The sequence below is a fragment of the Mobula birostris genome, chromosome 13 (assembly GCF_030028105.1).
Source record: "Mobula birostris isolate sMobBir1 chromosome 13, sMobBir1.hap1, whole genome shotgun sequence".
Taxonomy (NCBI): Eukaryota; Metazoa; Chordata; class Chondrichthyes; order Myliobatiformes; family Myliobatidae; genus Mobula; species Mobula birostris.
Window position 1 is genome coordinate 45,276,807 of NC_092382.1, and position 27,244 is coordinate 45,304,050.

A 27,244-nucleotide genomic window follows, 5' to 3' on the forward strand; every position below is an offset into this window, starting at 1 on the left:
ATGGCCAGATTCAGTCTTTGGCAATGGGCCAACACAATCCACTATAACTTTGGAAAAGGGTTCACCGAATACAGGTATAGCCAGAGTGGGCCACTGGGGTGACCTGATTAGGTTTACCCACAAATTGATAAGGGTGACAGGTTCTGCAAAAGGTCACAACATCTTTCCTTAAATTAGGCCAGTAAAATTGTTTCATAATCCTGTTTACCATTTTATTCACTCTGAAATGGCCACCTCAGGGCATACTGTGGGCCAAAGCTAAAATTTTAGTCCTATAAACTTTAGGGACAACAACTTGGTGAACAATTGCCCATTCCTCACTCACAGGTATAGCAGGTGGCCTCCACTTCCTCATTAACACTCCATCCTTGAGATAATAGCCAACTGGTACTTTCTTAATCTCATTATCTGAGAAAGCTGTTTCTTTTAAAGCTTCAATCTCAGGGTCTTGGTTCTGTTCTGCTATAAACTCCTTCCTAGACAGGAATAAATCTTTCTTATCAGACTTACTACCTGAGTCCTGTTGAAACAAAGAAGGCAGAAAAGTCCCTGACAAGTCATCATAACCTGAATCCTGATTTTGGCTGTCATGGGTATCAGAATCATGCTGCACAGAACTGTCTGCATTGGCAGACTTTTTAGCCATACTTTGAGTTACTGCGCAGGAAGGATAAATATTAAAATCCATCTGTGGGTCGTCAGTGGTTGGCTTAGTTGTCAACTGCACTGCAGGAACGACTTTACCATCTGCCCGGTCATTCCCTAACAGCAAAGTAACATCTTCCACCGGTAAACTGGAGCATAATCCAATCTTAACAGGTCTCGAAACCAACCCTGACTAAAATTATCCTGTGCAGTGGCACAGAAACCATGCCACCCCCAATGCCTTTAATAAGATTTACCTCACCTATGTTAGTCTCATCACCAAACTTTAGAACACTGTCTAATGTAAGTGACTGAGAAGCCCCAGTATCTCAAAGAATTTTCATAGGTACCAGGGTTGACCTTTCCTTTACTAATACAAACCCATCTGACATAAAGTGATCGAATACCTTCTGAACAAGGGGAATTCTGCAGATGCTGGAAATTCAAGCAACACACATCAAAGTTGCTGGTGAATGCAGCAGGCCAGGCAGCATCTCTAGGAAGAGGTACAGTTGACGTTTCGGGCCGAGACCCTTCATCAGGACTAACTGAAAGAAGAGCTAGTAAGAGATTTGAAAGTGGGAGGGGGAGGAGGAGATCCAAAATGATAGGAGAAGACAGGAGGGGAAGGGATGGAGCCAAGAGCTGGACAGGTGATTGGCAAAGGGGATATGAGAGGATCATGGGACAGGATGTCCGTGGAGAAAGACAAGGGGGGGGGGAGAACCCAGAGGATGGGCAAGGGGTATAGTCAGAGGGACAGACGGATAAAAAGGAGAGTGAGAGAACAAATGTGTATATAAAAATAATAATAAATAACGGATGGGGTACGAGGGGGAGGTGAGGCGAATACCTTCTGAACTCAGTCAGACCTCTCAGTCCTTAACTGAGCCTCAACAGAATGTGGGTTTATAGGTGCTTCAACATACTGATCACAGGCATTTGGAACTGACTCCTTTTCCTTTTTCTTCTTCAGGATGGAAAAATTAAGACATCATATGACCAGCTTTCTTACAATAGTAACAAGTAAGACCAGAATATTTCTCCTTCAACTGCTTCCCTTCATCCTTACTCTTGTTATTAGTTCCAGCATTAATTTCTGGTTTACCCTGGTTATCCCTGCTACTCTTTTGGAAGCTTTTATTCAGGGTGAACTCATGAGTTATGGTTAAAGCAAACTCATCTGCTAATCTAGCAGACTCCTGCAAAGTGGCAGCATCCTTTTCATCTAAATATGTCTTTATGTCATCAGGGACGCACCTTTTGAATTCTTCAATTAAAACCAACTCTTTCAAGCTGTTAAAATCATCATTTACATTTTTATATATGTGCCAGTGGTCAAAACACACAAACTTCTCATAAGCAAATTTCATACAAGTCTGGTTCAGAGATTTCCTCAAATTTCTAAACTTTCCAACTCGTAAGCTTTGAGCACAGCCTGTGTCATAATCAGCTGCTTCATCAACTGTCAAAGCAGAATAGGCTTGCTGAGCCTTCCCCTTAATTACACTTTGTAAGAGAATAGGCCAACCCTCTTTTGGCCACTTTATACTCTGAGCAAACTTCTCAAAATGCTGAAAGTATTTATCAACCTCTGCCTCATCAAATGGAGGTACCAATTTAACTTCCCGACTGGCCTCAAACTTATCACCAGAGTCTAACACTAGACCCCTTTGCTGCAATCTCTCTTATCTTTTCCAGCTCAAACAGCCTCTGTCTTTCTGCTTCCTCCCTGTTTTTCTGCCTCTCTAGCCTCAAACTGCCTCTGCCTTTCCACAGCCTCCATCTTTAATTTTTCTAACTTGTACGGGAGCTCAAGCTCACTAAGTTTACTTTCCAGAAACACCTCCAACTCTTCCACTTTAAACACACCCTCATATACATAATGTTCAGCTATTGTCCTCTGCATCTGTGCCTTCCTCATTGTTGATTTCACCTTAGCAAGTTCTAACCTTTTAGCAATACTCAACAACTCAATCCTTCTGGCGTCTTCTAATGCCTCAGAGGTTGGTGCTTCCAGAAATCTATCAACATCCATTGCTGGTGATTTTCCACACACAAATAAATCAAAAGGGATTTCCCCAATGAAATTGATAATTAATCAATCAATATGCCCCCAAATTTGTTCATATCCCAGACGTAGGCCCTAATTTTTTTACGAACCGTAATGCTTTAGAAACGAACCAGCAGCAATAGACTGGAGTCTGGTTTTGATGTGAAAACCACTATCTTTATTAGTGTCTACTTATAAATAATAACTTAAGCAAGATAAACAAAAGTTAACAGTGTTACGTGTATATATGTGTGTAAGTATTACTCCCAAGCTATTGAACGCAGGGGAAACAAGGCTTAGGGTCTTGAGATGATAAAGTATGGAAGTTCAATTCATCCATGGAATAGGTGATGAGACAGAGATATTTGTAATCCAGGGTAAATGTCCAGAGGAGGGAATCATGTCGAATTCCACAGGTTCCACGGTGGTAAAACGAGAGAACAGTCGCTGTAGATTTTATCCGTCATCGTTCCAAATCCACATACGAATTATCACCGAAAGTGACTTGTCACAAGGGGTATCATCCTCAAGTGAATTCCCACATCACACGCAGTCAAGGGTTAACACACAACTGGTCTTCACAGGATACTCCAAATCCAATCCACTCCTATAGTTCAAAAGAGGTGATAACCACACATTCGATGTATGCTGAATCGATAATTAACCCACCCTTGTGGGCATAGGAAAGTTCTAAACAGTGACCCTTGGCCACTAGTTCCTTTGTTTCGATCCTTCCATTTTACCTCCTTCGTCTCTGTCTGACTCTGAGTGTCCGTGTCCTCGGTTAAATCTAAACAAGCTGCAAGCAATGTAAACAAGCCGTAAGTCAGACTGATTCACCTTCTTAATCTCTCTCTCTCTTTTAAAATGAATGTCCATAGCAAACAAAACCAAGGGATTCATAACAACGGCCACTCCCCAGTGTGAACTGACTGGTGTGCCAGTAGTTTGGAAGATTGAGTGAATCCTTTACCGCATTCTGAGCAGGTGAACGGCTTCTCCCCAGTGTGAACTCCCTGGTGTCTCTGTAGGTGGGATGCATGAGTGAATCCCTTCCCACATTCTGAGCAGGTGAATGGCCACTCCCCACTGTGAACTGACTGATGTGCCAGTAGTTCAGATGACCAAGTGAATCCTTTCCCACATTCTGAGCAGGTGAATGGCTTCTCCCCAGTGTGAACTCGCTGGTGACTCTGTAGGGTGGATGAGTGAGTGAATCGCTTCCCACAGACTGAGCAGGTGAACGGCTTCTCCCCAGTGTGAACTCGCTGGTGACTCTGTCGGGTGGATGAATCAGTGAATCTCTTCCCACAGACTGAGCAGGTGAACGGCTTCTCCCCTGTGTGAACTCGCTGATGATTCTGCAGGTTGGATGACTGAGTGAATCCCTTCCCACATTCTGAGCAGGTGAATGGCTTCTCCCCAGTGTGAACTCGCTGGTGACTCTGTAGGGTGGATGAGTGAGTGAATCCCTTCCCACAGACTGAGCAGGTGAACGGCTTCTCCCCAGTGTGAACTCGCTGGTGACTCTGTAGGGTGGATGACAAAGTGAATCCCTTTCCACAGTCCGAGCAGGTGAATGGCTGCTCCCCAGTGTGAATTCGCTGGTGAGCCATTAGGTCAGATGTCTGAGTGAATCTCTTCCCACAGACTGAGCAGGTAAATGGCTTCTCCCCAGTGTGAACTCGCTGGTGACTCTGCAGGGTGGATGACTGAGTGAATCCCTTCCCACAGACTGAGCAGGTGAACGGCTTCTCCCCAGTGTGGACTCGCTGGTGTCTCAGTAGGGTGGATGACAAAGTGAATCCCTTTCCACAGTCCGAGCAGGTGAATGGCTGCTCCCCAGTGTGAATTCGCTGGTGAGCCATTAGGTCAGATGACTGAGTGAATCTCTTCCCACAGACTGAGCAGGTAAATGGCTTCTCCCCAGTGTGAACTCGCTGATGACTCTGCAGGTTGGATGACTGAGTGAATCCCTTCCCACAGACTGAGCAGGTGAATGGCTTCTCCCCAGTGTGAACTCGCTGGTGACTCTGCAGGGCAGATGAATCAGTGAAACTCATCCCACAGACTGAGCAGGTGAATGGCTTCTCCCCAGTGTGAACTCGATGGTGTCTCTGCAGGGTGGAAGAGTGAGTGAATTTCTTCTCACAGACTGAGCAGGTGAACGGCTTCTCGCCAGTGTGAACTCGATGGTGTATCTGTAGGTTGGATGACTGAGTGAATTTCTTCCCACAGACTGAGCAGGTGAATGGCTTCTCCCCAGTGTGAACTCGATGGTGTTTCTGTAGGGTGGATGAATCAGTGAATCTCTTCTCACAGACTGAGCAGGAGAATGGTTTCTCTCCTGCGTGAACTCGCTGGTGTAACATTAGGTCAGATGACCGAGTGAATCCTTTACCAGAAATTGAGCAGATGACCAGCCTCCGATTGGTGTGTCCACAGGTGGGATGACCGACTGAATCTTTTCTCACACACAAAACAGATGAATGGCCTTGCACAGTGTGATCTTGCTGATGACCCTCAACTGAGATGGCCAAGTGAATCCATTTCCACTGTCTGAGCAGGTGAATGGCCTCTCCCCGTGTAAAACGACTGGCATGCCAGTTGGTCAAATGACTGAGTCAATCCCTCCCCACAGTCTGAGCAGGAAGGATGGTCGATTGAATCCCTTGCTCCACTTCTTAAATATCTAGACAGAGACAGCAAAACTGGCGCGTCGTGTTTGAGATTCCTGTAGACAAATTCCTTCTTGTGTCTAACCTGTAAAAAAATTTACAAAATCCATCAATGGGTGTAGGACAACATTTCAGATGAGATTACTTGAGTTGCCAAGATTTGATCTGGTATTACTGTTAGTGAAGTTCAACCCAAGTTGAAGAGAGAAATTATCTTCAAACTGGGCACAGTGCTGGCATCTGGAATGACTATCAATTCCCTGATGATCTTCCTGTCTCTGTAAGAATGGGGCATTTTGCTGTCTCCAATTTGTGCCTTGGGTCAGTTTGACTCTCTCCATTGGTATTATTCCCTGTTCCTGCTAAGCTGCATGGGTGCCTGGCCCCTCTCTTCAGGTCATATCCATCACCCCCTCCAACTCCCAAATGATCTGGAATTCATCCATTTCTAGCTCAAACTCCCTAACATGCAGGGTTACAAGCTGCAGCTGGACGCACACCTAGCAGGTGAGGATGTCAAGGACACTTGAAGTCTCCCCACCTTCCCACCAATGTCCCATCTAATTTGTAATGAGCCGTGTGCCAAAAAATCTTGGGCTGTGCAATTTTTACCCAGTGACAATAATATGTGCACACTGAACTTTAAATAGAGGTATTCATTTTAACAGCTAGTAAATCACTGTCAATAAGAACTTTGATATCCTCTGGATTTGATCAAGTTCATCTGCACTCTCACACAACCTATGTAGCAGGCCTGCAGAGGGTTAGGAAGAAATTTCTCACTCCAGCTTTTGCACACCATCCATATCTGATTTGCTTGCTAAATGACACTTTTAAAAGTCAGATTTCCAAATATCACTCCACTTCCTCCCACTTGCAAATTCTCCAGCAACTTTTGCATCACCACAATAAACACAGATTCTGTATCGTACATAAATATTTCCCCTGAACCCTCCCCCCAGGTGACTGTCGGTGCTGAGCTTATTGATGGCAATGCCAATGAGTATGAAGGGAAAGGCAGTACTCTGTCCGGCACATTTGTGATGTGAAACCTACTTGTTGCCCAGGACAAAAGTGTTTGATATAATTATGTACCCAGAGAGAGTGGGTCAAAACGTGTTCTCACGAGTAGAAAAGTCCAGAACAAGAGCAGGTAGAAGAAACAACACGCACACAAAATGCTGGAGGAACTCAGCAGGCCAGGCAGCATCTAAGGAAGAGTACTAATGCTGAATTCCCCCAGCAATTCGTGTGTGTTGCTTGGATTTTCAACATCTGCAGATTTTCTCTCGTATGTGATAGGAGGTAGAACAAAGGTGATTTAAAAGATTTGTTCCCTTTCTCCGAGTTCCCAATCCTTGCATTTAGACAGCTGGAGCTCAGCTCTGTCTGAGAGATCCATCGGTTCCCATTCCCTCATCAGCCGGAAGCTCCCCGGGGCCCGTGTACGGGTCGTGGGGCTGAGAGAGAGAGGGAAGAGAACAGGACTGTCCCGGGATTGCGGGTCACGGTATCCGGAGCTCACAGTAATTATCCCGAATTCGGTGTTGAAAACCCCACCAGCAAACTGTCTCTTACCTGGAGCCGATTTTCCGAGGCCTTTAGTGTACTGCGCGCATGCGCGATATTCGGGAACAAACATCAACCCTGACGCCTGCGCATTTGATCGGTGCTTCCGCGACGGCGAAAATTGTTATGCCGAGCTTTCTGGGTAATCACGGTGCCATTAAATGTTCCGGCAAGCTTCGGTTCCATGTCCAGACCTCAGTTTTTTTTTTGTGTAGAGTACTCAGTAGCTGTTTTAACACAGAAAGCGGATCCCATAAACGATTTGCTCAATATCAACAGGTATTCCGTGTATCTAATGCCAAAGTACAATCCTCTTACAAATGTAACAGATTCTGCAGTTGCTGGAAATACTGAAACCCACACACACACAATGCTGGAGGAACTCTGCAGTTCAGGCAGCAAATAAGCAGCGGAGTTCATAGGCTAAGCATACTGAAGGAGCTCGGCCTAAACGTTGTGTATTTATTCCTCTCCACATTTGCTGCCTGATCTGTTGATTTCCACCAGTAATTTGCAGAAATTAACCACCTTTTTTTTTCATTCAACCAGTTTCCAAATGTTTCTGATCTTTAATTTGCAGCCATATCCTGCTGGTCTGATTTCTCCTCCTCCTCGTAAACTCTAGACCCCATAATTCTCTGGAGCCCAAAAGCCCTGAATCATACTGCCAACTCTTTCTGAATCCGCTCTGTCGAAAATTCAATCGCTAGTCTGCTGTCAGGCTTGAGAGGCGCATTGCAACAACCCAGCTGTCTGAAGCACAGTCCTTTGAAATTAGTGGAAATGACACAAAACGTTGGAAAGAGCGGGGAAGGAGTTTAACCAACTTCGTCCAGAGCCTTGAAGAACGTCAAAACCACAGTGAGCACGTCGTCTTATTCAGCCTGGAGACAATCATGCAGGAGATTCATGCAGGTGTATAGGATGATGAGAGGCATTGATCGTGTGGATAGCCACAGGCTTTTTCCCAGGGCTGAAACGGCTAACACGAGGGGGCATATGTTTAAGCTGCTTGAAAGTAGGCACAGAGGAGATGTCAGAGCTAAGTTTTTTCTTAACAAGGAGTGGTGTGTGTGTGGAATGCACTGCCAGCGACGGTGGTAGAGGCGGATACAATAGGGTTTTTTAAGAGACTAGATACATGGGGCTCGGGAAAATAGAGGGCTATGCGGTAGGGTAATTCTAGGCAGTTTCCAGAGTAAGTTACATGGTCGACACAACACTGTGGGCCAAAGGGTCTGTAATGTGCTGTAGATTTCTATGATTCTCTGAAATTCAAGGGAGATCTCTTCTCCCACGGAGTGGTGACTGGTTGCAACCTGTCATCAAAGGGAGAGTGAGAGGGGAAAGGCAGGGATAGATTTTGATATACTGATATGGAACGGAAATATGGGCAGGGATCAAATAGTCTGAGTGGCCTCCCTAGTTTACATTGTGAGTGTGGCAGAGACAGTAAGTACCTGAGACACGGGATTTGATACAGAACTGATTTATCTTTCATAGATCCACAATATTAAACATCAGTCCAGTTTAAGGCGAACATCAGCAGAATGGACTCCTCCAGTGCTCAGTGACCAGGGTTCAGTCATGGGTGCGATGAACAGCCGCAAGAACTGCAGAATCTGACAGTAACAGTCCCTCATGAACCTGCAGCTGCCTTCAGTCACCGTGATGGTTAAACATTTAACACAGAGCTGATTTGAACTTCCTCCCTGATGTGAAGTTGCTGGTGTTGCAGCAGCTGGGATGATTGAGTAAAACTCTTTGCTCACTCCGGACAGAAATGTGGCCTCTATTTATAGTGAACTCAGTGAAGCATCACAAGGTGGGTTAACTGAATGAGTCTCTTCGCTCACACCGAGCAGGTGAATGGCTGCTTCCCAGTGCGAAGCTATTGGTGTATCTGCAAACACGAAGAAATCTGCAGATGCTGGAATTTCAAGCAACACACGTAAAAGTTGCTGGTGAACGCAGCAGGCCAGGTAACATCTCTGGGAAGAGGTACCGTCGACGTTTCGGGCCGAGACCCTTCATCATGACTAACTGAATGAAGCGCTAATAAGAGATTTGGAAGTGGGGGGGGGGGGGAGGTGGAGGGGAGATCAGAAATGATAGGAAAAGACAGGAGGGGGAGGGATGGAGCCAAGAGCTGCAGAGGTGATTAGCAAAAGGGATATGAGAGGATCATGGATCTGGATTCAGAGGGACAGTGGGAGAAAAAGGAGAGTGAGAGAAAGAATGTGTGCATAAAAATAAGTAACAGATGGGGTACGAGGGGGAGGTGGGGCCTAGCGGAAGTTAGAGAAGTCGATGTTCATGCCATCAGGTTGGAGGCTACCCAGACGGAATGTAAGGTGTTGTTCCTCCAACCTGAGTGTGGCTTCTTCTTGACAGTAGAGGAGACCGTGGATAGACATATCAGAATGGGAATGGGACATGGAATTAAAATGTGTGGCCACTGGGAGATCTGCTTTCTCTGGGGGACAGTGGGTAGTTGTTCATTGAAACCGTCTTCCAGTCTGCTTCGGGTCTCGCCAATATATAGAAGGCTATATCGGGAGCACCGGACGCAGTATATCACCCCAGCCGACTCACAGGTGAAGTGTTGCCTCACCTGGAAGGACTGTCTGGGGCCCTGAATGGTAGTGAGGGAGGAAGTGTAAGGGCATGTATAGCGCTTGTTCCGCTTACAAGGATAAGTGCCAGAAGGGAGATCGGTGGGGAGGGAAGTGGGGGGCGGGGGTACGAATGGACAAGGAAGTCGCGTAGGGAGCGATCCCTGCGGAAAGCAGAGAGAGGGGGGAGGGAAAGATGCACTTAGTGGTGGGATCCCGTTGGAGGTGGCGGAACTTAAGGAGAATTATATTTTGGACCCGGAGGCTGGTGGGGTGGTAGGTAAGGACAAGGGGAACCCTATTCCTAGTTGGGTGGCGGGAGGATGGCTCTGCAATGGCCGACTGAATCCCTTCCAAAATGAGAGCCAGTGAATGACGTCACACTGCTATCAACGTCATGACAACGTATCCAATCAGATCACGGACATGGACACGTGATCGGGCTCTCCTTGTAGCGAGTGGGGCGCTGTCTTCTCCAGCATCTCCGCCTCCACATTCAAGGATCGGCGGCATTCAAGCGCTGGTGAACTGACAGAAACAGCGGAACTAACGTGATTGAGATTCGCGTACACAAATCCTTCACCTTTCCAGCCTGTTAAAAGTTTGCAAAGCATGGCCAGTTGGTCAAGGACAACACTTCAGCTGAGATAATTTTGGTCTCCATGGTGATGTCTGATACAAACTTTGTCACCGCTTCAAATAACTTAGAGGAACAACACCCCATCTTCTAACTGGCCATAGTTCAGGCATTCGGGCACAATATCAAACTCTCTGCAAAGCAAAGAAAAAAAGACAATCATACACCAAATTTGCAGAGAGAAAAATATCGTGCAAACAGCTACAGTGTACGAGCGTCCACAGCCACAAGGCAGTCATCACTGTTGTCTTAGTTCAGCGCAGAAACGAGGAAACTGGAGAGGGGTTCAGGGGAGCGAGAGAGTGACGAACGCACGAAGGCGTGCCAGGAGGGGAGGAGATGACGGAGAGTGGGAACTGTTTAGGGGAAGGAGGGAGTTCTCGGAGACGGTGTGGCGTAGGGGAGGATGAGGGTGACCGAGATGGGGAGGTTTGTGGAGGCGGGTGGAGGATATGGGAAGTCGAGTAGGGTTGGTAGAAATGGTGAGGACCGACGAAGGAATGCCCATCTCTCACCGACTCTCCTCCCCTCTCTGCTCCAGAGGTCGATATCACACACTGACACAAGTACTTCCAACTTGAAATGTTTGTTCCGCTTTGTGGAGACCCGCTGTTGATCGCATTGAAAGGAAACTACATGGGGAACGATTGTCTGGTTCCCCTCGTCTGGAGAGAGTGAGGACTCACCACACACTCCCCAACACTTCCGTCTGGCTCTGCTTCCACCCACCCAGTTCCCAACGAACCTTTGAACCTTTTTTGAACATTTGAACCGGTTTCCCAGGTACCTCGATTATTTAAAGGGCTCTCTGCATTGATTAATTGCGCTGCAGCGGGATCCTTGTATTTGGGAGATTTCCTTTCCTCGCGCTGCCGCTTAGTCCTGCCTCCGCTGTCTGCTTGTATTCCTTTGTCTGACCTCTGGTTTCTGTCTCTACAGAGGAATCTGCCATTACCCCGCTCCTGTGTTGAGTCGGTGTCCCCGCTCGCCGTGACAAAGTCTGTCATTTCTCCAATGTCCTGCCAGCGGCCACAGTGACGCTACCTGCCTTTCACCCTGCACTCTTCAATTCCCCGCTATGCAGAAATCTGCCCGTGTCTAAAATACACAGAGCCTTTGGTACACCTGTATACCTGTTCGTTAATGCAAATATCGAATCAGTCAATCATCCGGCAGCACCTTAACACATTACAGTTATGCAGACATGATCAAGATGTTCCTGTTGGGACCAAACGTCAGACAAGGGAAGAAATGTGATTGAACTGACGTTGAGCATGGGATAGTTATTGCTGCCAGACGGAATGACTTGAGAATTTCTCAAGCGACTAATCTTCTGGGATTTTCACTCACATCAGTGAATCAAATAAACGCACGTTGCCACAGCGGCGTGCGGAAGAGCATCTCTGAGCGCACAGCACGTCCAACCTTGTAGTGGCTGGGCTGCAGCGGCAAAAGGCCACACGGGCTTCCACTCCTGTACCTGACCACCCGGCCACTGACTGCGTATTTACTGAAGTAGCCTCAACTACAGAGGAGTCAACAGGTTCATTTGTTACATTTCCGACCGATCCCCTCTCTTTCTTCTGGATTGCAGTCAGTTTACTCCCAGGAGATTCATAGGGTTAACCCCGTCATCTCCACAATCAATTCCTCGGCACTATCTCCACAGCCAGTCCATTTCCCGTGACGTAACGCTGCAGGTCTACACAACAATTGTGAGAGAGCACACTTAGAGTACTGTGCTCAGTCCTGAACGTAGCACATTGAGCATAAAACAATGCAGCAAAGCAACCGGCCACTCCAGTGGGGGCGAATTCACAGAGAATAATGATTATTAGGAATTTGATAGCAATCTCTATCCTCATTATTATAAAATGAATTCTTAAAAAGCACATTTTAATGACGACGTTCAATGAATCGTAGAATTAGAGAATAAGACATATCGTATTGCAACTGCGGGCGTTAATGTTACCAGCATGAAAAACTCTTATTCATAACCAACCCCGTGACTAATGTTGTTGGGGTGGCAAAGTTACAACAATGAAACAATTTATTCCATTTGCTTAGAGTGTTTTTTTTTTCCTTCAATACTGCGAATATACATTACTAGATTTATGGAACGCTAACGAAATCAATGAAGTCTTTGGGATATTTATTTGCAATTTCCACCATGTTCTAGTCGGATATTATTTCTGTTATTTACATAGCAACCCATTTAAAGTCACCACATATTTCACTCCATTGCTCAGCTCCTCTCTGAACTTCCTCTGCGTCAGCCCATAGATACAAGTGTTGGTGCAGGTACTGAGAGACGTCAGCATAATAGCACATGTTTGAAAGATGAAAATCGGAGTATTCAGATGTTTGTCTGTGAAGGGATAATTCACCGCTTGCCAGTTCATAGAGCGTATTATGTAGGGCATCCACAGTAAAATGAAATTACCTGACAGAGCAAACAACAGGATAATAGACTTTCTCCAGTTCTCCACTTCTAGATCTTTTTGATTTTCACTGTTACCCCGGAGTCCCTTGCGGACTCTATTTGCCGCTATAATGTGTCTCGCTGTTAAACCGTTACACAGAAGGATTAAGCAAATGGGTAATAACGGTGTGGTGATGCTGTCAAGCAATTCGTAGGCCTTCCACGCTGGAGAAGTGGAGTATTCAGGTATGAGGACACAACGCCACGGTACATTGTTAATTATTACATGAGGCTCCACTACAAAGTAAAACGGGATGCACCGCGCAAGGCCCACAACCCCCACTATTACTGTGACGATGGTCGCTACTCTCTCTGTACAGTATCGTTTCCGAAAACTTTGACAGCAGATCGCAACGAAGCGATCGAATGTGAAAGCCACTGTGAGCCAAACGGAGAAATCCAAGCTTGCAACTGTAAGCACAAGCGTCAGAGCGCAAACCGGAGTGACGAGCAAGAATCTGGCGTACATGTAGAGATTATTGATATCCTTCACAATAAATACAATGACAACAACAATGAGATCTGCCGCAGCCATTCCCACCAGGTAGCGAGTGACACCCCTAGAGAGTCCACATTTTCCACGGGACAGGATCACAATCGCAATTAAATTCACTGCAATATAAAGAGAAAGCAGAGGTTAACTTTAGAGAAGTTCAGACGAATCATTTCCCCCTCATTAATAAGTGAGAAAGATGCTGATTGCTCTGAGCACACACCAATCATCTGCTTTACCGGCGTACTTGCGCTTAAGAATTCAGGATGCGAATATCAGACTTGACTAATGCTTCGTAAGGTGGAGGTGTAATGCACATGGAGGAATATGCTGGGGTGCATCGGACTCGAAAATATTGCAGACGTCCGATAAGAAATATTGAAAAAAGAAGCAAAATGCTTAACTGGTCACGCGAAAGATGTGGAAATAAACGGTTGATGATGCAAGTCGATAAATCCTTCAGTAAAATTAGAAATGAAGGAAAACGCGCTGTTGTTGTGTTGCAACGGGAATGGGGTTAGAGAAAAAGAGGAAATGGGCCGTCTTCGACACTGCGACTCCTACGGTGCAGTAGCGATAAACAGCTTTGTCTGGGGGATTCAATGGACTGTCAATTGAATCCTAAAACATGTTGCTTTTATCCCAATGTGTTAAAATGCTGTGAATACAAGATTTTGACATGCAGACTGCCAGAGCTTCACGGCGTAGAGCTGACAAATCACCTGTTGCCGACTTTGTGCTGATAGATAAAGAAAAGCGAAACGGTTTCACTGTCGTAGTACGGGGTGGTGAGGTACAGTCGGAAGAGATCTAACATTGAAATGACAGCTCGTCCGAGACTATTGTTGATGTTTCATATATTGGCTTGCTTTTTTAATTTACAAAATGTATCTGCATTGACGTTGTAGCAGTTACTCCTCTGGTGTCCCTGCAATACCTGACTGGTTCCTTCCTAAAATAACATCATCCCGTTCCCCTAAATCACGAAGTGTTTACCACATAGTACTGATATCATTATGTCTTGTTTTCCTATTGTCAAGTCATGTTTTCTTTAAAGGTACACAGCAATAATCGTTCAGAAACTTGACATTTAACAGATGCTTCCCAGACAATTACTACAACAGAACAACGCAACGGACGTGTGGATTGGTACAAAAACGATCACAGTGTACAAAAGGACGAGAGAAAAGTGATTGAAAGGGTCCGGCACAGGGCCAACGAATTGAATTGTTTTCTCAACAGGTTTGATGGGGAGGCTTCTGTTCACCCTCTACAACCAATCTAAATCCGCAGCTCATCCCTTTCCCTCCGTCTCTCTCCAAGGACACCATAAAACCAATGATCACAGACACGTGGACTGTCACTTTTAACAGGTAAAGAGAGAGAACAGCAGGCTTCATCCAATCCAGGCTGTTGGCCCGGATGATATCAGCCCAAGGGCACGCAATGTGTGTGCTACTCAGCTGGGTGCAGTCATTCGATACATCTCTGATCTGAGCCTCAGTTTGCAGAGGATTCCTTTGCTGTGGAAAACACTCTGACTAGTTCAAGAACTCGAAGAAGACATATCACACCACGCCCAGGGACTGCAGGCCACTGGCACTGATCTCACATGTTATGAAATCATTAGAAATGCTGCCTCTGACACACATCCAGACCATCGTAAATCCATCACTGGACGTCCCCAGCAGTTTGCTTACTAATCACATATTGGAGTCGAGTACACCATTTTTTCCTGCTTCAACGGGCATACACCGATCTAGGCGAGCCAGGCCACGCTGAGAATCACGCTTCTTGATTTCTCCAGTGTTTAAATACCACACGGCCTGCTTTACTAGGGTGTGAGTTTACGGAGATGCAGGTGGATGCTTCATGACTGTCCTGGATTACAGACGAGCTGTCCAGATGGCCACAGTATGCGAGACTGCAGAACTGTGTATCAGTTACTGTGGTTAGAGGCACAGGGGCACCTCAGCGGACTGTCCAGTCCTCCTTCCTGTTCACCGTCTACCTCGGACATCCCGATACAACTCGGAGTCCTGCAACCTGCAGATTCTGCCATTGTGGGCTGTAACAGACGGGGTTAAGAGGCTGAATACAGATGAGAGGTGGACAACTTTGTTGAGTGTCGTGGGCTGAATCACCTGCTGCGCAACATCACTAAGACAAAGGAGTTGGTGTTGGACTTCAGGAAGCTGAAAACACCCGCATTCCCATCCCCATCAAGGGAACAGATGTGGAAATCGTTCGGGACTACCAGTACCAGAGAGCTCACATCGGCAATTAACGGGACTAAAAAGACAGAGCCTCTGTACCAGAACGGGTAGGGGCAGAGCCGGCTGTGCTTCCTGAGGAGGCTCCGGTCATTCACTGTCCGCGATACTATGCTGCAGATGTTCTGCGACTCAGTGGTGGCCAGCATTATATTGCACGCCGTCGTCTGCTGGGGCGACAGGGTGAGAACAGCTAACGCCAAGAAGATTAATAAGCTCGTAAGGAAGATACTTTCTGATAAGGGTATGGAATTGGATTCCCTGGTGGTTGTGTCTGAGCCGAGGATTCTGCAGAAGCTACGGAGCAATATGAACAATTATTCTCACCGCCTCCCTGACATGCTGGACCAACAGAGAAGCATAGTTGGTAGCGGACTGTTTCCACCGAGCTGCACCACTGAACGCCACACGAGATCCTTTTTCCTTGTGGCTATGCAAATCTACAATCCCCAGCCCCCCCCAACCCTTAAGTATATACTTCCTGGTTTCATTGCGCATCGGTAGTTTGCACTATTACTTTTTAATGTACATATTTTAAATTACATATCTCCGACTAAGCAACTTTGCAACAATATTTTCCATCGGGATAAATAAAGTGTAATAGTTATCTTGTCTTATTTAATCTTATGCTCATATTTTTTTGTATACTAACTAAGTGCTGAATAGAAATGTATTCGTGTCACTGCTGTCATCCTGACAGCATGTATTAGATAATCCTGGACACTCTATTGAAGAGATGGTCATGTATATTTTCAATCATCAGTCGATGTTTGAAAACTTTGGGAAAAATATGTATCGACGGTTTTACATATTCTACTGATATATACAAAATAAAATTACCCTTTATGCCTTTTTGTTCTCCTATTATTTCTCTCCGTTAGTAAACTAACCTGCATCAGAAAAGTGAAGTTCTTTCTACAGATGCTGCTGAATTGGGAACAATTTTTGGTTTAATCCGAGAGAGGATATTCGCTGAAAGTGTGTGGTTGAACAATTTTATTGAAGAGCGAGGATCATCAGGAGTGATCTCCAGCCAAGACAAAGTGGTAAACCACCACTGAACCGAGGCTCACCAGTCTATGACTTCCGGGATGTTGGGGCATGTGTGACCTGTACAAAAAGGATGAGTTGCATTTCCTTCTCGGGATCAATAATGTATGACTATGACTATGACTAACCCAGGGGGACCAATATCCTAGCGGGGAGGTCTGCTAAGTCTACTGGGGAGTGTTGAATCCAGAATTGTTGCGGGGTGGGTACCGAACTGTAGAGACTGGGGAAGAGGAGGTTGGCTCACAAATACAGAAGCTTGGAAACAGTGTGTGAGGGAGGATAGGCAGGCGATAGAGAAGGAACATAATAAGACGGACAGTTTGCGATGTGTCTATTTTAACTCAAGGAGTATTGTGAACAAACCGGATGAGCTTCGAGCGTGGATCACTACTTGGAGCTATGATGTGGTGGCCATTAGAGAGACTTGGCTGGGTCAGGGACTGAAATAGTTACTTCAAGTGCCGGGTTTTAGATGTTTTAGAAAGAACAGTGAGGGAGACAAAGGAGGTGGGGGCGTGGCACTGTTGATCAGAGATAATGTCACGGCTGCAGAAAAGATGGACGTCATGGAGGGATTATCCACGGAGTCTTGTGGGTGGAGGTTAGGAACAGGAAGAGGTCAATAACTCTACCGGGTCTTTTATAGGCCAGCCAACAGTAACAGGGATCTCGAGGAGCAGATAGGAAATAGATCCCGGAAATGTGTAATAATAACAGAGTTGTCGTGATGGGAGATTTTAATTTCCCAAATATCGATTGGCATCTCCCTAGGGCAAGGGGTTTAGATAGGGTGGAGTTTGTTAGGCGTATTCAGGAAGGTTTCTTTACATAATACGTAGATAAGCCTAGAGCAGGAGAGACTGTACTTGATTTGGTACTGGGAAATGAACCTGGTCAGGTGTCAGATTCCTTTGAGGAATCCATGCTGAGTTCTGCCTATCTTGTCTCATATGCCTCCAGGTACTCTGTAACCTCAGCCTTGACAATCGACTCCAACAACTTCCCAACCACCAATGTCAAGCTAACAGGTCTATAATTTCCTTTTTGCTTCCTTTCCCCCTTCTTAAATAGCAGAGTGACATTTGCAATCTTCCAGTCCTCTGGAACCATGCCAGAATCTATCGACCTTTGAAAGATCATCGCTAATGCTTCCGCAATCTCCACAGCTACTTCCTTCAGAACACGAGGGTGCATTCCATCTGGACCGGGAGATTTATCTACCTTTGGACTATTCAGCTTCCTGAGTACTTTCTCTGTCGTAATTGTGACTGCGCACACTTTTCTTCCCTCCCACCCTGGAGTGTCCGGTATACTGCTGATGTCTTCCTCAGTGAAAATACTCGTTCAGTTTCTCCGCCATCTCCTTATCTCCCATTACAATTTCTCCAGCATCATTTTCTATCGGTCCTATATCTACTCGCGCCTGTCTTTTATTCTTTATATACTTGAAAAACCCTTTAGTATTCTCTTTCATATTGTTTGCTAGCTTCCTTTCATAGTTAATCTCTTTCCCTCAATGACTTTCTTAGTTTCCTTTTGTAAGCTTTTAAAAACTTCCCAATCCTCTGTCTTCCCACTAATTTTTGCTTCCTTGTATGCTCTCTCCTTTGTTGTAACTTTGGCTTTGACTTCTCTTGTCAGCCACGGTTGCATCCTTTTTCCACTCGAACATTTCTTCTTTTTTGGGATATACCTGTCTTGCACCTTCCTCACTTCTCGCATAAACTCCAGCCACTGCTGCTCTGCTGTCTTTCCCGCCAGTGTCCCTTTCCAGTCAACTTATTTGACGTCTGACCATATCTGCCATAATACCCAAAATTTTATTTTGGATATCGTGATGGGTGTTTTCTTTTTTTTGCATTTCCAGGATTATTCTCTATTTTCTTTAGCTACAGTCTTATCAAACTGCCACATTGCACTGAGAAACTCAACAAAGTTTTCCCTATTGCCACATCCATCATCCTCCCGGTGTCCTCGCTGGGCAATGCCTTGAAATGCAGTATAGCGTAGAGATTCAACTACTGCTCTCATATACTCACGATTTTCTCGGACAATCTTTGCATGTCCTTTATCAAGCATATTTCCCAATCTTGAACTGTCTAGTTTCCTCAATCTGAATTCGGCCCGCGCCTCCATAGCAAACTTATCAGCTGCAATTACATGGTGGGTTTTGAAAGCTGTTGTAGCTTTCCGCCAGTTGCGGTAACCAGTGACAGTGAAGGTGGACTCAGAATGGAACCCATGTCCTCCACACAGGAAATGCCTGTATGCAAAGCAGAACGTAGTGTCTTTCGTGATCAAATATTCCAGCCAGGAGTACTGGTCAAACCAGCCACGAATTAAACTCCTTTGCTAATTGCAAAACTGTTGTGAAGGGTAGTTTTTTTAATGCTGGCCGACGGGGTCCTTCCACAGGCTGCTGGCTAACATCACTAACAGTATCCCCAATAGCACTAACAGCAGCTTCATCCACGTTCTCTTCCGAATCCCGCTCTATTTCTTGTTCCTCTACTTCGCCCTCACACTCTTTCCATGAACTGCTGTTGTCCTCATTCCCACTTACTTCTTTCTGCATGTCGCTTTCAATTAAGACAGACTCAGGCTGAGACACCATTGATCACCACTGATTCATCTGGATGAAGTTGTTTTCTCACTAAAAATCGATCCATTTTGCACGCCGGCCAAAATAATGCACGTGCCAGGCCGACGCTAGATTGTAAAAGCACAATGTGTGTGTGTATACTATCATTCTCTCGCCTGAGTGAGAGTGAATGACATCACTACCTTAAGTGATCTTAGATCAGCTTAACTGATCTGAGGATGGCAACGGCAAGACATTGACAACGAACGAATACGCAGAAGTGCAGAATGGATCTGCCCTTAGCCCAGTACAGAGACAGAGCTTGTAACTTTATTGCTACATGGGTGCTGTGGTAATTGGGGGCGCTATTTCACGAGATCAACTGGAGAAACAAGCAGTATTCAAAACTATACAAAGAAAGCAAAGCAGCAGCAACTTTTATGTCAAATTTCAATTAATTTCTTGGTGGTGCTATTGTAATTTCTTCTGGTGCTATAGCACCAGCTAGCACCACCTCAGCGCCGCCCCTTTGTGTGGACCATAGGACTCTGAACAGTAGACCGACACAGGATCGAAGATGCGCTGGCCTGTCTGAGTGGTTCGAAGTGGTTCAGTGTGCTGGACCTGAGGGGTGGGTATTACCAGATATCCATTAGACGGCATTTATATGTCCACTGGCATTCTTCCAGTTCGAAAGAATGCCATATGGCATACCGGGAGCCCCTGCCACTTCCCAGCCTGTCATGTAGAAAACGATGGGGGATATGATCTCATAGTGTTCGGGTCCACCTTGGAAGAACATGAAGCCAGGCTGCTAAAGTTGCTGGGCCGCCTAAAAGCTGAAAGGATAAAACCTTCCCTGGACAAGCTGCATGACATCTGTCAAATATATTGGGAACATAGTCTCATGGAATAGAGTATATACGAATACGTCTAAGCTAGAGGTGGTGACATATGGCAAGGCATCTGACTGCGAGCGCTTTGCGCTCATTCCTTGGGTTCTGTGGATACTACAGGAATTTCGTGAAGGACTGCACGAAAGTGAGTCATCCTTTAAATCAGCTTCTGTCCGGTTACCCTCCCTGAAGGAAGAACAGGAGGAGGATAGAAGAAGAGGAGGATAAAGATTATCTTAGCACTTCGGAGCCTTTTGCAGCGAGATGGGATGCGAAATGTGAAGAAACCTTTCAATTGCTGAAGGAGTTGTTGACGCAAGCACCTGTGCTGGCTTTTGCAGACTCCCGATTGCTGTATGTACGGCATACGGATACCAGCAGAGAGGGCTTAAGGGCGTCCTGTATCAGGATCAGGGCACAGGGTTGAACCTGTTGTGTTCGTCAGCCGGAGTCTATCACCCACGCACAAGTTGGAGTTCCTGGCATTGAAATGGATTATGGTGGATAAGTAAAGCGACTACCTCTACGGTGCCAAGTTTGAGATGAGGACGGACAACAATCCTATAACTTATATCCTGGTCTCGGCGAACTTGAATACCACAGGCCATCGGTGGTTAGTGGCGTTGTCTGCCAATGATTTCAGCCTGACATACGGCCGGGAAGTAGAAACAGGGATGCCGATGTTTTGTCGCGACGTGCGCATGAAGGGCTGGACGGGGACGAAGAGTGGAAGAATGCTCCTGCCCCGGATGTGAAAGCCATGTGCCAGTTTGCCATCACGGTGAAGGCAGAGCAAAGGCAAGAGCAAATTCGAGCGGTAGATCAATTGGGAGCTTCTGACGGTTCTTTCCACAAGCTTACTGCTACCTGACTGCTCCGAAGAGAAAACAGTGGCCGGAATTGAGTCCTGAGGAAGTGGCAGCTGCTCAGCGAGATGACCCGGGCTCCGGTATCATTTGGTCAGCGGTTGAAAAAGGAGGCATTGCCCAAGCGGAGAGGACAAAACACGCTTCAGTGTCTCAATTACTGATTGGAGTTGAGGAACCAGATCCTATACTGGGTCACATAGCCTCCCGAGCGGCCTCGGCGTTCCGTACTGGGTGTGCCTGAGAAGTATCGGTGGATTCTATTGAAGGCACTTCATGATGATTCTGGCCATTTCGGGGCTGACAAGACCTATGGATTGCTCAGAGATCAGATCTACTGTCTCCGATTGAAGCTAAAGGATGAAGAGTACTGAAAATCCTGCGTTCGCTGTATGCGGAAGAGGACACTGCCGACGAGGTCCGCTCCATTGTCCCGCTTGTAGTGCGCGATCCGCTGACGTGGTGTGCCTAGATTTCCTCTCAATAGAGCCAGATGATAGCAACATGGCGAAAGTCTCGGTCATTACGGATCACTACAGCAGAGTGCGCAAGACTTCCCCACCAAGGATCAGAGGGCGTCCGATGTGGCTAAAGTGTTGTGGGAGCAGTATTTCATTTATTATGGCCTCCCCAGGCGGATACATAGTGATCAGGGACGGGATTTTCGAGAGTAGGCTCATACATGAGCTACTGAACATGCTTGGAGTCGAGAAGACGGGGACTACGCCTTATCACCAGCAGGGTGATCCCCAGCCCGAGAGGTTTAATCTGAACCTGTCAGATATTCAGCAAAAAGAACAAGTAATGTCAACATATTGCACATCTGGTCCACTACTACAACTATACACGATATGAAGCTACCAGGTACTTGTCATGTTATCCAATGTTTGGGTGCGAGGCGGGGTTGCCCATCGATCTCTGGTCTTGGACTGGAGAGGAAGATCCACCACGCAAGACGTTCGATATGAGAAGGGAGCTGAAAAAGAATGATGAATTAGCTAAGGTTGCAGCTGTTAAGCAGAATCAAGTAAATAAGAGGATGTATGATTAAAAGGTTAGGTTCTCTCAATTCATGCCTGGAGACCGAGTTCTCATAAAGAATTTGAGGCTACCTGGGAAGTATAAGTTGGCTGACGCAGGGCGGCTACGCTTTATGTAGTGGAGAGTCAGAAGCCAACTAACTGTACCAGTTTTCCTGGTGAGACTGTAGGATGGGAATGATCCTGTCAAGATTCTATATTGGAACCACCTTCTTTCTTTGGGACAAGAGGTACGTGTTGACCCAAAGCCTGATCTGGACCCTACACAGAGTAAGAGGACTCTGCGGCGACGTGGAGAGACTGAAGGACCAGCGGCAGGAAATATTACACCATCCCACGCCCCTGACTGGGATACGGACTCGCAGGATGAGGAGAAGGGGCTGTGGTATATGTTGCCTTTTGCGAACTCCCCACCAATTGAGGAGGAGATTCCCAGCCCTTTATAAGCTGAGGCAGATGAAACCGGGGGGACTATCTGTGGACAGGCAGGTTTGCAGCTGGACCACGAAGAGGGGTTGGGCAGTAAAGTAACCGGGAATGAAGCTGAGCTCAGTCAAGTGGCAGAGGGACCTGTATTGCCGGAAGGCACAAGAGATAAACAGATTAAGGCCTCGCCATGTAGACCAGAAGTATCCCAAAGGGTGTCTGAAACTGAAGGCGCAGATGATGGGATAACTAGGTCTTAAAAGGACAGAAGACCCCCAGATAGGCTCCCCTATATAGCACCGGGGGAACAGAGGGTTGTGACTATCTCCCTAGTGAGATATGTCATTACCATTTAGAAATGAAATGGAGGTTCTGACATCGCGAAATTCATTTGAAAACGTTGTTATTCATGAGGAGATGACAAATTATTTCTAGGTCATGAGGATATGACTATTTGTGGTGGGGGGAGAGTGTAATGCCCAGATTCATATTTTTACTGTTATGCAGCAGGTAATTTATTTAGCAGCTCTGTAAGAGCAGCCTGCTGTGTTTCCAGCCTTTTGGGGTTATTGTTGAAGAGATGATGTGGAATGTATGCCACCCAATCAGCAGGAGGTTTTCTGTGGTGACGGACAATAGCTTGGTCCTGGGCTTTTCTTGCGCGGGAGATGAAGAGAGAAGACGCTGGGAAGGACCGGTCGTAGCATACGATCCGGTGGGAGACCCCTTTGTTCGAGACGGATTCCGAGCGACGTTCGGAAGGCGGTGTAGGTGTTCACACTGATCGACAGCCCAGTTCCTGATTGACAGAGAGTTCAAGATGATCTCCAACCTGTACACATTTGATTGTTTAATTAGAATGGGCACTTTTCTTTTTGTTGTCATTTACTAACCCTTTAGTTAAGTTAAGATTCATAAATACAATTAATTTCATCGTATGCAATGTACCGTCTGTTATTTCATGGCACCAATTTGTAACAGGGTAGCAAATTACTTAGCATCCTTACAAACTGGGGATTGTGGTGGGAGAGCACCTCAATCTCACTAATTTGCCGGAGCTGAGGTTTGCCTTCCCCAGACGTACGTCGACAAGGAAACCAGGGTGTTTCAATAATAATAAAAATATGAAAGTTGATATCGGGACCAGGAGTCGTGGAGTCCTGGAATGTGAGTTCCTTGTAGGAATGAGTGAAATTATCCCCTGTACTTAAGCAGCCTGATCATTTACTAGCAAAAGCTATTTCTAAACCTGGTGCTCTGGGACCTGATGCTCCTGTAACTCCTTCGTAATGGCAGCATTGAAAAGCGAACATCTCCTTGATGATGGTGGTCCTTGATGATGAATGCTGCTTTCCTGTGACAGCTCTCCTTGTAGATGTTCTCACTGGTGGGGATGGCTTTACCTGTGATGGGCTGGCTGCATCCACATTATTTCATTGCCTATTCCATTCATGGACATTAGTGTCACCACCCCAGACCATGATGCAACCAGTCAAGATATTCTCCTCTGTACGTCTGTACCAGTTTGTTTCAGATTGTTGCTAAATTAAACGTACAAGGTATATGCTGCAAATGCTTGTTACTCTTTTCAGAATGCCAACGATTACTGCTCCTGTAAGGCTCTACACTAAGAATCTCAGTCAATATTGGAGGTATTAGTCACACACTGATCTGTTGCTTTAACAATGTTCCACAACCTGCCTACATCTCAGCTACTCTTTCTGCTGGTGACATTTCAAGAACCTTTGGAAACTGAAGCGCCCAACATATCAAGGTTCTCCTATATCAGCAACCTGAAAGAAGCCCAGTGGGGGGTGGGGCGGGGGGAGGCGTGGAGGTTATTGATAGTGTGAATTGCAGTCCATTGTCAGGGTTGTACAAATCTCTGGCTTTGAAGTGCTGGGGTTTACTGGTTTGTAATGTGGAGTACTCTGCTGGGTGTGCACTGGTCTGTGTGCGCACTACAGAGTTTTATAGTTCTGTGTCCTCGTAGTGAAGGTCTAGATGTTGTAAAGATCATTGTCCCTGGGGCCATCTGCTGACTGTCCTTCTACTATATCAAATGCAGATCATGCTTATACCAGAGATGCACCCTCCACTGTCTCAGCATCAATGTGTGTCCCTGTAGTGCTCTGTTGAGTTTCCTGTTGTCTACCTCCCTGCTGTGCAGTCCTGGAGCTCTGCTGAACTGTGTGTAGTCTACGGCACTGCGTACACACAGTCCAGAGCTGTCTTTTACATGTCTCTGCTCTTCCAGTTTTGCTGATGGCTCGTATACTCTGCGGGCCGAGTATGGTCTGTGTTGGCATGTGTCCTCAGAACACAATGTGAGGTTGTTCATTACTTTCTCTGTAATGACTGGGGCTGGAAATCTGTGGCACCACAGAGCTGTCCTGCTTTGGCTGGGATTTGTATTCCTCCATTTTGTTGCAGTGTTAATTCAGTTCTGTGGGCTTGTCATGGTGTGCAGAATAGAGTGATGTTTGTATTACTGTTAAGTTTCCTTTCGTCGCAGACATCATACAGGTCTCTGTTCACACTGTGCAAAGTGTCTGTGTGTAATAAGAATCTCCGCTCTTCCGATACTGTTCCATGGTTGTGCAGGTGTTTCTAAGACCAGCTGTTGAAGAGGCCTGTCTCCTTACAGTATTCTGCCAATAGTTGTGAAGATCACTGACCTTTGTCTGGAGGCAACTGCTGTAATAGTCTGCATCCATAGAGTACTGCATTCGGTGTTGTAAAGGCCGCTACCCTTTCAATGCAGTGCTAATGATGTTTAAAAGTCAGCATTACGATGCAGAACTGGGATGGTCCAGCACTGGTCATCAGTGCGATGTTTTGCTAAATCTCTGTCATGTATTAGAATCTTGTACTGGTCAGCGCCTTCACCGGCCAGTGTTGTGCTCTGCCAGCTCAGTGTGGGTAAAATGCAGTTCCAGCATTTTTATGGAAGTGTGCCCATGTTACAGATTGGACCGAAGCTTCCTGAACACCAGTTTTAGTTTTTGCTATTATTAACGGCCACGGGATTATTGTGGGGTAGACGATTCAAACCATCGTATCTAATCTAGCTCCTAGAATAAGATTCTCATTGTCCCGTTTTCTACTCTTTTCCCTCAGCTCGGAAGATTAATTCTCCTGAATGACATGTCCATTTCCTCTTTGAACACTCTGACTGGTTGTTCACACCACCCCTGCAGGCAGCGTGTCTCAGATGAGAACCACAGTCAGTGTGCAGATAAGGAAATCGTCATGTGCCCCTGTGATCCTTTGCCCACTGGACCTCAAATCACCGACCAGCAAACAGTGCAGAGCACAGCAGAGGAACAGCCCCCTCTCCTCTGTGTGTGTGTTGACCTTTAAGACAGTTTAGATTGCATGTTTGCCTGCATGTGGACTGTGTCTCCCAATCGACAAAATCCACCGACAGATTTACCCACCTTAATGCTCTTTGACTCCACACCACCTCCTCCTTAGTATTAACACAACTGTGAGTATCATCATACCCCCTTCCTGATCTCGCTGTACTCCATGACCTTCTCCTTAGTGAACACAACGAAAACAAAGTATTCATTTTGTACATCGTATGCTAACTCTGGCTCCAGGCATACATTCCCTTCTTTCTCCCTGAATTGTCCTGTGCTCTCCCCAGTATACTGTTCTTTTCAGTGTTTGCATCAAATTCTTTTGGATTCTCTCTCACTGAGGACACTTCCTGGTCACTCTGCTGATTCGCACTATGACTTGGCTCTTTATTTCTAAATGATCCTCCAAGACCCGGTGATATTTCAGCTCCCTGAACCTCACATTTGACTCTTCTTACTTTTTTAGAAAAAAATACGCTATCTCTCATCATTGAAAGTCTATGAATGTTCTCAACCTTCTCCACCTTCCTCACAGGGACAGTGAAGCCCTGATTTATGACCAGCTGAATGTTAAGTGACACTCAGATGCCAGACATTGATTTAATCTGTACCATCGGCACCATGACTGCTATTTAAGATTTCTTGTCCAGTTTTACTGTAGTTAGCCTTCACCGAATTTACATTTATCCCCCTGCAGCTCCAGTCTTATCCTTATCAAAAACTGTTTGCGAAGCTCCAGAATTATACTACTGATACTACTAAGTCAAGCACGTCTCCCTCCCTGGTCGTCCATCTAAATACTCTTTCAGGAAGCATCCCAGGACCCATCTGAACCACAAAGCCCCATCCATCCTCAAGGGATAAGGGAATGCCAGTAATGTTGGAGTGATTAATTACCCGCAATAACTGCATGATTGCTTTTACATCAGCCCATAACCTCCTGACCTGTCTGTTGCTCTCTCTTACAGGCTGCAGGTAGAACACCATCAGAGCCATTGCACATTCCTTATTATTGAGCTCTACCTGCATCGTGTTACTGATGAAGCCTATGGGATGATCTCGGACCTGGGACATTCTGCCTGATCAGCAGTGCAGCTCCCCAACCTCTTTGACCCCCTCTGGAGGGATTGCCTGAATCATCTGAATTCTGGAATGGTTAGCGACCAGCCCTGACCTTCTCTCAACCAGAGCTCTGCAATATCTGGCTCACTGTGTCACGTACTAATCCAGGTTCTAAACGCGTCTGTCTTAAGTGTTACACACTTTTACTGACATAACCTCACCTCAGCCCCTCGGAGACACCGGACTCATTAACGGGGTCAAGTCTGGGCTTATTTTGGCATTCCTTGACCTCGTCTCTACCTTTTACTCAATGCTGTTTGCATACCTGTAGTTCTAGTCCCCACTCTCTCGCCTACCCCTCAACACCCGGCTTGCGGATGCCACATTTTAATGGCAGGGCAGCTGCAGCACACTTCCCAGTTAGAACATGAACACCCCTTCAGCACAGGTGTAAAACCCATGCTTCTTACACCAGTTGCACCAAACCTGGAAGAGAGCCCGATAATATGT

General features: G+C 46.2%; 1 protein-coding gene across 1 annotated transcript; it reads right to left on the minus strand.

The window, feature by feature from the left end:
- Positions 1-2,214: 2,214 nt before the first annotated feature.
- LOC140206755 (uncharacterized) lies at positions 2,215-7,043 on the minus strand. Its single transcript, XM_072274956.1, has 2 exons — positions 6,955-7,043; positions 2,215-5,461 (listed from the first exon to the last, which is right to left on the minus strand). The coding sequence occupies exon 2, from the start codon at positions 5,068-5,070 to the stop codon at positions 3,598-3,600; it is 1,473 nt and encodes a 490-aa protein (XP_072131057.1). The 5' UTR covers positions 5,071-5,461; positions 6,955-7,043; the 3' UTR covers positions 2,215-3,597.
- Between the last annotated feature and the right edge of the window lie 20,201 nt (positions 7,044-27,244).